Source organism: Octodon degus, unplaced genomic scaffold, assembly GCF_000260255.1.
Source record: "Octodon degus isolate 3935 unplaced genomic scaffold, OctDeg1.0 scaffold00097, whole genome shotgun sequence".
Classification (NCBI taxonomy): Eukaryota; Metazoa; Chordata; class Mammalia; order Rodentia; family Octodontidae; genus Octodon; species Octodon degus.
In genome coordinates this window covers 8,533,651-8,544,854 of record NW_004524673.1, presented here as the reverse complement: position 1 = coordinate 8,544,854, position 11,204 = coordinate 8,533,651, and the positions used below count along the sequence as shown (strand labels likewise).

At 42.6% G+C, this 11,204-nt stretch overlaps 1 protein-coding gene across 5 annotated transcripts in view; it reads left to right on the top strand.

Annotated features, from left to right (window-relative positions):
• Tnfrsf11a (TNF receptor superfamily member 11a) overlaps positions 1-11,198 on the top strand; it is a 67,645-nt gene extending 56,447 nt beyond the window's left edge. For all 5 annotated transcript variants that reach the window (XM_023723166.1, XM_023723163.1, XM_023723165.1 and 2 more), the window contains one exon: positions 10,612-11,198. In XM_023723166.1, coding sequence (XP_023578934.1) covers positions 10,612-10,898 — 287 coding nt within the window. In that variant the 3' untranslated portion in view covers positions 10,899-11,198. The remainder of the gene's footprint in view (positions 1-10,611) is intronic.
• The last annotated feature ends 6 nt before the right edge of the window (positions 11,199-11,204 follow it).

Sequence of the window (11,204 nt, the reverse complement as noted above, 5' to 3'; positions counted from 1 at the left end):
CCTGTCTCCAGAAGCCCTTTTCTTCTCTGCCTCTTGATTTGGACTACAAGTGGCTCTAACAGCCAGCTGTCTTTGAATTATTCTCTACCCCCAGGTAGCTAGATCTGTGCCTTAAGCAGACACTGCTTTGCCTTGAGGTAAGGAGGGCTCCTGGATTATTTGATAAAACGGTGATGCTCTAATATTTGCCAGGCTCTGTGATTTGCTGAAACTACTACACAAATCTGTTGGTGTCTAACTGCTGTCCTATAATTTCCAGTCAAACTAAAAGAAGAAGATATATTTTTGGTATACTTTTGAAAGAAGTATTGTAGTTTCAGAACTGATTTTCTGTCAGAGGACCTCAAAATTTATTTTCAAAGTTTTAAGGAAATTCCATGGCTAGACATCAGGCCCCCTTGTTTGCGTTGCTCTACTCCACTCTAGCAGCTTGTGTTCTTCTTCTTGGTTCCCGAGGCAGCTGGAACCCAGGATCTTGGGGCTGTGGGAATGAGAAGGCTGCAGCTCAGGCCATGGCCGCAGCCAGCTCTGATACCAGGAAGCGGGCGCTGGCCACTGTGAGGAAGTCCTAACTGTTCTTGGAAGAGCACTTGGCAGGGTTTAAGGAGATTCCTACTCATTTCCTCTCTCCTCCCTCCCTGTGTGTGTGCGCTTGTGTATTTGTCCTGAACCCGAAAGTTAAATCCTTGTTCTCCTCTCAGAGTTAAAACAGTAGCCTCTTCTGGTTTTCATTTTTTTTTTCCAGCACTAAACATCTAGGCCCAGAGGAAAGGAATAAGAAGTGTGTTGTCATCGGAGTGGTGTTAATTTGCAAGAAGTTTACACTGCTTTTTCTGTCCTGTCTGGTGCTCAGCCATGCAAAACATCCGCGGAGGGTCTGCTCGTGCTCCAGTGCCAGCCAGCGGGCAAAATTAATTTTTGCCTGAGGAAAGGCAGCAGCCAGATTGATTTTTGAGGCTGTGCTATTCTCTCTAAAATTATTTCTACATGAACAAGCCTTATGGTTTCTGGTCAGATAGCACATTCTTTTTCATTTCTAAAAGACTATTACTATTTATGTTCTATAAAATGTAGGAAAGAGAAGGTGCTTGGGGAAGAAATAAGAGAGAGGCCTGATCTCTCTGAGTCTTCCCAAAGGCATTGTGTTATCAGGATTTGTAGGGGGTGGCCTCCTTTATTGGGGTTTTGGATTTTATAAATATGATGTTGTTTAAACAGGAATGTTGGTTTAAACAACCAAATGTAGTAGGTTCTGGAAAATGATGCCTAGAGACTTCCATAGAAAAAGTATCCTCATTGAGCCAAGAAATTTTTTTTTAAGTGGATGTTCTTCAGACAGATTCACACATACAATTAAATGAAAACACCCAAGTTGTTAAGACTATTTTAGCAATGTTATAGCACTTAAAGAACAGTAAGACTTATTAATGAAAATTAACAGTGGGGCCCAAGCATAACTTTTAGTTATGTCTTGGGCAGTCACTCCTTAATATATGCCTTAATTGGTGCCTAATCTTGATGGCTGGTTGCTCTGGTTACAAACTGTTCTCAGAAAGAGTTCAGAGAAATCCCACTGTGCTACTGGAGAGTTGTCACTTCATATGGAAGAAATAATGGCTCCTTATAATTAATATATCTGTCATTGGCCAGTGACTTGGCTTTGGCCCCTAAAGTCATTCATTTGGCTCAGCTACTTCTGAGCTGGACGGAGTTGTTTATTTATAGGTCTTCAACAATTCTTGATGAATCCAAGCCCCAGCTACATATTTGCTCTCCTATGAAACCCTTATTGAAGGTCTACTGAGCCAGAGAGGCTTGGAGAAAGTGGGAAACAAGTAGGGATTAACGTTAGAGAAGAGGGAGTGCAAAAGAACCAATAATTTCGGAAATGAAGTCCTCTCATGGACTGCCATGTTCCCAGCGTGCTGCTAGGTGCAGCTCACAAGCAGTCCTGGGGTATTTCACATGAAGACAAAATGTTGTCACCCCTTTTATCAACAACCCAGGATAATCATCTACAACCATTCAGTAGGAATTTTCATAACCTTGACATCCCTCATATTTCCAGTATCTCTGAAGGTGGTTTAGTTATGGTCCATTTAGTGAATAAATGGTAACAATCTCATTCATTCAGTCAGTCAGAATAAGTAGAGGCGCAAGATGCCCAATTTTGTTCTCCAGTGTGTTTTCAGCCTCTTAACTGGTTTCTTCCTCGGACCTTAAGAAGCACTGATAAATGGAGAGGCCCTAGTTGTGATGGGCACTCCAGCTCTCCTGGGTAGAAGAGGCAGAGAGCACAGGGCGGAGAGGAGCTGGCCTACCAAGTGGCAAAGACTGTCTAATGCACATCCCTGGCAGCCAGGGGCTTGGGGATGAACACAGCTGTCTGACTCTCCATTCATGCCTCACCCTCTGGGAACATCCTGGGCCCACCAGCTTTTGGGGTGACTGTTCTTGACCCTCCATTTCCACTGAAAAGATGAGGAAAGGCTTTCCTACCCATGTTTTTCTGCTTTTCCCTTCTGTCCTTCCAGCAGTGGACAGTCCTATTTCTAAATTCCTTCTCTGTCCTATTCCAGTGAATGCCATACACCAACTTGAATTTCACCTTTCAGTTCAGTATTATAAGGTAGATACTAGTTAATTCTTTGGTATTAAATCTTGAAATTAAAATTATTGTTTTTATAATTTGGTTATTTGATAATATTCAGCATTCATTAGTACTAAAAGTCAATGCATTATTTTAACATATACAAAAAATATGTTCACTGTACACTTAACTTAGTCCTACCTCCTTTTCTCTTTACCAACAGGACTCATTTGGGAAGGGTTTGGTCCTAAGACTTTGCAATTTTCAAGCATGATTCAGAATGGAACTATTAAATATTCCTCTTCCGTTATCTTCACATTACCCAGTTTCTTCTAAGTGCCTGAAACAGAGCTTGCATTTCCATAAAAAGGAAAGTCATATGAGAAGCATATGGGTTAAATATAAAATACATTTTTAAAAAATTCCAAAAGAAACCAGTGAAGCCTGGGTAGTTTGAGTTTATTTGTGTGTATTTTTAGTTCTGTTCCTTGGAAGAAAATCTACATGACAATATGGTGGTATTACTTGGCATAGTTCTTGTAATGTAGTATTCATATGCCATGCATTTTAAGCAATATAACAGATTTTTTTAGAAGAAAAGTGTGCATTACCTTGCTTAAAAATGTAAATTCTGTCAACGATTGTGCTCTTAGGATTAGGTTTATTCTTTATGCCTGCAGAAAAGATTCCAAGGAGCCTGCTACATCAAGCACGGGTTTAACAAAGTATAACCATTTTTCTAATTATAAAGGACACATCATATATTCATTGTTTCTGCTGATTTTGGATGCTATTTTTAACACTCAAGTTATCTGAACATTTTCTTATTAAGCCACACTAAATATTAATGTTAAATCAGCTAACCCATTTTAAATGTTAGAAATTCTTTAAAATTTCTAATTTTATAAATCAACCCAGCTCATTCTGGTTTTGAGGTCATGCCTTCAGGTAGCCTTTTAGTTGCATTTCATTAGTCATGTCGCATTCAGAGACCTGTAAGATTATTTTGCTATTCTGAAAGTCATAGGCTTATCAGTGATATTTTAGATGTTAGCTACCAGGCACTAAGTGCTTTGTGTACACTGTTTTTTTAATTATTCCCAGAAATCCTGTGGGTCAGCTGCCTCACCCTGACCATACAGATAATGAGCAGCAACCCACCACGCCATCTCCTTGGTCCAGAGCAGCAACAGTGATTTAATTCAGCTGCTGTGCCTTGGGGGGCCCTCTTCAGAATAAGGGCAAGCACAGGCCTGGGGTCATTGGCTGCTCTGGCTGAGCGCAGGGCACTTCAGGAAGGGACACAGGATGTGTGGTGAGTGATGGTCACTCGGCCTATTAATGGACTCCTTCTGTGAGGTGTCCCTCAAAGTTTCTCTTTTCACCTCACTGATTTTTAGTGGGCAAGTCCTTTTCCTACCCTCCAAATCCATCTTTTTTTACAAGTTAAATAAACTTAAAATAAATGCCTTGAAGGAGATGGCTGTCCAAAAGCAGCCTGAGGAGAGCATCAGAGAGGGAATGACAGGCCCTTGCTTGGCCATGTTCCTGGAGGCCTTGTGGACTAATGGTAGAAAAGCCTGGGGCCTTTTAAAAAATACAGACCTCTAAAAATAGAGCAGCTTTAGGTTCAGAGCGGGTTGAGAGGACATTACAGAGATTCCTCATGTACCCTCATACCCCCGCATACGTGGTCTCCTCCCTTCATTATCAACCTCCATGAGAAGACAGAGAACGCTTGTTAGAATGGATGAACCTACACTGAGTTGACACAAGCCATTCACCCAAGGTCGCCGGTCAGCCTCAAGGTTCACTCATGGTGGTGTGTATTGTGAGGGTCCTAACGAGGTATACATATCTACCACCCTAGTATCATATAAAGTAGTTTCATTGCCCTAAAAATCTTCGGTACTCTGCCTGTTTACCATCCCCACACCCTCTAATAACCACTGACCTTTTTACTCTTTACTTTTGCTTTGTCCAACATGCCATATTTGGAATCATGGTATTAGCCTATTCACATTGGTTTCTTTTACTTAGTAATATGCATTTAGGTTTCTGCTGTGTCTTTTCATGATTTGATAGCTCATTTCTTTTTATCACTAAGTACTGTTCCATTGTCTGGATGTACCACGGGGTACAGGATATGGCTGAAAAAAATGCAGTGAGTGGTTATATATTTTAAATGTGTTACATAAAAAAACACATTGCAATTAATACCCCCTGCTCCCCTGCCCTCTTTGAATACATCCCACCATTCTACTTTCTGAAGCAGTTTGGAAAGAAGTTTTTCATGAGTGTCTTTTGTTGTACTTGTGGCTGCCTCAGTTTCCTGAATTCAGTCTACCTTCCACAGTCATTTTAACTTTGGGGAAGAGACAGAAGCCACGCAATACCAGACCTAGAGAGAGAATAAGCTAGATCAGGATAGGTCATGGTGTTTTCACAAGCCTGCCTTCTCATTGAATGGTATTTAGCAGCAACATCCAGGACATTTTTTATCACGTCTCATAAAGACAGGCAAGAAGACTTTCAGAACTGCTTCTGAAAATGACAAAAGGATGGGGTAAGTGTGTTCGAAGCAAAGGGGAATATTCTGAGTGGTATTAATGGCAGTGTGTCTTTTACCGTTATAAATTTTTAAATTTAAACACCCTATATTTTGATGACAATTCATGTTTACTTACCTACTAAAAACTCAAAACTGTTTCTACATTTTTGGCAATTGTGAGTAAAGCCTCTATAAATATCTGTGTATAGATTTTTATGTAGACATGTTTTTAACTCCTTTGGGTAAATATTGGGTAAATAAGGTATAACTTTTATGGTAAAACTTTACCTCGTTTTGTAAGAAGCATCAAAGTGCTGTACCATTTACATTCCTACCAGCAAAAAGTCTGAGTTCCTTTTGCTCCAGAATCTCATCAGCATTTGGAGGTGTCAGCGTTATGGATTTGAGCCACTCTAATAGCTATGCAGTGACACCTGATTGCTGTTGCAATTTTCCCTCCCCTCGTGACCTATGATGTAGGACAGCTTTCCATATCCCTATTCGTCATCTGAATATCTTTTGTTGAAGAGTCCATTGCCGTTTTTAGCCCATTTTTAAATTGGGTTATTTTATTATTGTTGAATTTTAAGGGTTCACTGGATACTTTGGTAGAAGTTCTTTATCTGATATGGCCTTTTTAAATACTTTCTCCCATCTCCTTGCTTATCCTCTATTTGCTTAGACCTCACGGCTTTTTTTTTTTTTTTTTTTTTTTTTTTTTGCTAACAGGGGTAAGCCTCATCCAAATTATCCTTCTCCTTTTATATACCATCTTATCTGCCATCAGCAAAGGAGAGGGCCACTCTAACAGGAGAACCTGCTGGGGGCCCTCAACATTCAGGGGGAAAGTCTTACCCTTCAGGGGCGCATATTAACCACAGAAACCATTACAAGCATGCCAGAAAGGAAACCAAAGCCTCCTTTAGCAGCATGCATCTGATCATGCAGTTTACCTGGCCTGCCCAGATCAGCTTGCATAACCCTAGACACCCTTCTCTTCTGAAATGTAAAGCAAGCTAGGAAGGCATGGTGGCACACACCTGTAATCCCAGCTGCTCAACAGGCTGAGGCAGGAGGATCACAAGTTCAAGGCCAGCCTGGGCAAATCCTTGTTTCAAGAAAAGAAAAAAAAATGAGAAAAATGAAACATAGGATGTAAATTTTAAGAAATTATTGCTTTTAATAAGGATAGTTCAGGACTGAGCTATATTAAAGGACAAGGATATTATCAATTCATTCTGAGCACTGACTAGTATGACAAGAAATGAGTGTGGGACTCTGAAGATTCTGACTAGAGGCAATCATAATAATTGATGATTTTAGAACAGAATAAAGAACGTTATTTTGGTTTCCACAGGAAAGTGCCCTTTCAAGCTTTGGGATATTGAAATCTTCCAACCAGATAGGGATGGAGATATAATATCACTCTTCAGTCTGTTTAATGAATCTGTGCATCCTTGAGAGCTCCATGAGCGTTAACAGTACTTTCTGGGAGTAATAATGCCGTCATTGTCCCTGTGGCTAATTTTTTGCTATTTCCCAAGAACTTTCAAGTCCACCATCTTGTCTGACCTTGTGCCATCCTGAAGGATCTTCACACATTCATCTGTTCATTTGTTTAACAAATGTGGATGATATGCTTGCTTTGTATGGCTGTACATGCCACGCTAGCATGAGAGGACAACTGGTGTTCCTTTTATGAATGGGAAAACTGAAACAGAATTGGTTGGCAGTTTGTCTCAGATTCTCACTACTAGTGACAACCAAGTCAGGACAAACCACAGACCCACATTCCCACCCTCGCTGTCTCTGTTGTCCTGCCCCCGTTCTCACCATCCTTTAGCCACACAGCTACTCTGCCTTCATCTCCATCAGGCACCACTCACTGGTCTTTAGCAAGGCCTGAAACCCCATCACAGTACTGACATCCCTAACTGACATTCAGATGAGCCCAGATTATGACAAGCCATGGCAAAAGAGGCTGTCAGACAGTTTTTCATCCTGAAAACAGGTTTGGCTAGTAGATGGCCAAAACTAAACAAGAAATGTTCTCGTGCAAAGCACCTGTATGCTAATGTTTATAGTACACCCAGCACTCAGAAACTTCTGGATTCAGAGCATTGTTTCTAGTATCCTTATTATGGTAATGAGTATTCTCTTAACCTATGTGCACTTAACCCTCTGATCAGCTCACATTCTCCTTTTCCCATGAAAGCAGCCCACTGAAGCCCTGAGCATACTGGTTGTTCACAGCTCCTTGGCTACCAGTGAATGGCTGTGCTTGCCAGAATCCCAGTTCTGTGAGTGTGAGATGGTCTTAGTGTAATTAAAACTTTGTTACATTAGCTGACCAAAATGAGTTTGGTAAGCATTAAGACTATTTCTGTGAAAACTATTGAATAGGTTAAGACAATCCAAATATAATAAGTTCTAAAAAATGTTTTGCTGATGTCTTGGAAATGGATAAGACAGCTATGACAGATTGGGGTATAAAATTCTAAACGGATTCTGGACTTAGACTGTTTGACAGGTGACTTTGCATTTTCATTCCACTTTAAAGAAACCAAAACTGGAGACTTTCAGCAAAGCATAAAGGGTATAATTTGTACAGTCAGTAGACCCATTCTTAAAGGGATAGAACTGAGTTCTATACGAGGAAGTTTGCATTGAGTTTTCCAGCAGGAAGACTGAACATCAGGAAAACATGTCACAGGCTCTGCATTTTCAGAGCACCAATGAATAACCTTCAGTGTTTTACTGTTTACTTCATAATAGAGAAACGTTCATAGGCAAACACTTCAGCAATATTCAAACATGTTTTATGCTTTGCTTTCCTCCTAAAATACTGATGCTAAATTAAAGTATCTATGGGAGAAAAGAACCCAGAGTGATACTCCGAAATCTTGCCTCCTCTTTGAACTGGGAATATAATTTGTGGAGTCCAGTGAAAAATAAAAATGCAATGTAGGAACTCATAGGCCTTTTAGCTGGTGACAGCAGAGCATTCAGCCAAGCACAGAGCCCCTCCTGAACACCAGCCCTGTGCAACTGCACAAGTCACAGACCTAGGAAGGCCGTGCTGCTGTGTCTTACTGTTACAGGCAAGCAGTAGACATTTTTTAAAGATTAGTTTGTTCTAGTTTACTATTGCCTAGTATGGTGAACTTGATCCAAGGTTACCTTTGTCATAAATTATACCTTCAACAAACACTCAAGGGAATGCTTGAGAACTGCATGCTCTTTCTAAAAGGCAACTTTACATCCCCATTGTCAGGAATTTAAAAGCTTTGATTTTCTTATATTCTTGATGTAGTCTATGAATCAAAGGATTCTGGACTACTTAAATATATCATTGAGGTGAAATGGTTTGAGTTTCACTTGGAGATAAAAATGGAAAACAAGAACAAACATCAGGCCTATAGAATTTTAAGGATATCAGTATCAAAGATACTATTTTCCATGGAACAATCACTGAGAATCAAATTCTAGAGATGTGAGATTTTACATGAAATCTTTATGTGCAACATGATGCCAAGAAACGTAGGCTTTTACAGAGGCACAGCCTAACTGAAGGTTCTGACAAGGAAACAATAAGCTAGATTCATTGTGATAATGTATTGGAAAATGAAATTCTAAAGGACTGATAAATCTTATATACAAGATACCACCAGATAAATCTAAACCTGAAGAGAATAAGGAAGAGATTAAATTCAAAGCCCTGACTCCCTCTGCAGTGGCTAGAGATGTCTTGTGCTCATATTGAAGAACAACAGAACCAGCAGCAGTGTCACAATAATGACACATAGGGAAGCTGTGCTGAGAAAAGCTATGCTTCAAAGCAATTTAAAATTACTGACTTTATTTAAAAAATAGGTTTTTAATCAGAGTACAATATTTATGGTATGTCTTTTTTTTTTTTTTTTTTAAATCATTCTGACTGTTTCCTAATGAGTTTATCTGGAAAAAATAGAAGAGAATGAACTCAGTGGCTGGTGAGGGCAGAGGCTAAGCTAGACATCCTGGAGCAGGCCCTCAGTTCAGAGTGCACTGTTATGAGCACCTATCAGTGTCTTTTAGGGGAGTGGAGACTCCCTGGGCAGCTGGTCTCCCTCCTGTTGACTGGGGAGTTACTAGACAAATCCCTGCTACTACCCACTTTGAAGTGTTCTCCCATGCAGCCGTCTAGAGGGGAAACCCAGGAGTCAGACCTCCCTTTGTGACTTGCGGTTTGTTGCTCATGCTTGTAATTCCTGTGTTCTCATGGACTTTTCACTGTGCCCATGGAGGTACCCGGTGACCGGAGGAAGGCTCTCTGAAGGAAATTTCACTATGCCCATTGGGACATATTTTATTCAGATGGACTAAAACATGTCTTCCAAATTTGAGGGAAATGTTTTTATGTGGAGTGGTGACAGAAACTTCATTTTATTTGTATAAATTATTAGGAATTGGGTAATGATACAGAACAGATAAGATAAATATAGAGGAACCATGTTTATATTCATGTCCCCCAGTCAGACTAAAAGATTCTGTCTGTGACGCTGAGCCTCTGGGAGTTTCTTGGTCTCCTGGGGTGCTTATTTTTACTTGGGAAGTTTCTGGACCACCAATCTTTAAAACAGAAGAATTATAAAAAGTGGCAAGTTTCCTTACATTTGAAAAGAATTAGAAAACTAATTCTTTAGTTTTCAAAAGGTCTGTCAAAGACTAGCTACTTCCAGCCACCCACAAAGAAATGATGCTAAAATTCCCACTGAATACTTTCAAGCCTCGGAAGGAAGTGATTTATAGGATTTCTTTTTTCCTTTCTAGCATTTTCCCCCCAGGAGTAAAAGTTGAGCTCTCTCAGCCCCATGAACATCCAGGTCTGAGTCCTAACCTTCATGGGAGCTGGGAGGAATGACAGGGACCTTATTTTAGAGTCCAGTGGGAGAGGCAGGTAGACAGATACTTGCTTGGTGATGGCTGGGCCATTAGCTGTCTGGTTGCAAATGACTCCTCCCCCTCCCCCAGCCCTGACCCCCCTCTTCCCCTCTCCTCCCCTTCCCTTCCCCCTTCCCCTCTGTTACTCCTCCCTGTTTGGTCCTCCTCCCTCTCTTCCTCCCTCTGTGATTCCGTGGTCCAGGTGGGTTCTCCTGCCAGCATCCTAGAGCCCCCTTGTTCCACAAATAGTGGCGCATCAGCACGGCCTGCAGGCTTGCCACATTTCCCTTCCCTCATCACCTCTTCCTTTCCTCCCTCCATCCTGGCGAGGCCCATCCCCTAAGCCAGCGCGGCCACTTTGCGCTTCCCAGAGGGAGTAGCCTCCAGGGGGAGCCCGACTGCCCCTCCTGGGAGAGGCGGCTGGGGACTCGAGCCCTCACCCGCCCCTCCGACCCTTAGGAAAGTTCCCCGTCCAGACCCAGGCGCCCCGGTGGCGGAGGCGGAGGCGCTGACTCATCCTGCCGGTGTTCTCTCCCTCTCCCTCTAGGAAACGTGACCGGGAACAGTAACTCCACGTTTATTTCCAGCGGACAAGTGATGAACTTCAAGGGCGACATCATCGTGGTCTATGTCAGCCAGACATCGCAGGAGGGCGCGGCGGGGTCCAGTGGCGCTGGCGGGGACCCCGTGGGGCGCCCCGTGCAGGAGGAGACTCTGGGCTGCGACTCCTTCGCGGGCACCGCGCCGCGCTTCCCGGACTCGAGCGCGGCCGCCCAAGCGCTGCTGGAGCCGCTCGGGGCGGCGCGGCCAGTGCAGGAGCAGGGCGCGGGCTGACGGGACCCAGCCGAGCGCAGGAGGCCCCTCCGCCTCCACCGCTGCGGGCCAGCCGTACAGTGTGCAGAGCCCTCTGGCGTTCTCCGCCCACCCTCAAGAACCAGGGACTTCTCACAAGTGAAGTTGCAGCGTGACTCCCAGTGTTGGCACAGCCTCGCACCCTGCACCCGCACGCATCGCGGCCGGGCCACCTTCACGACACACCACCGGCCTTCCTAGTAACTGCCCCTTCTTGATGTCTTTGTTTTGTGACTGTAGTTCTTTCTAGGACTGTATTTTCCTCCCAATGTTTTGCTTTCTTTCATA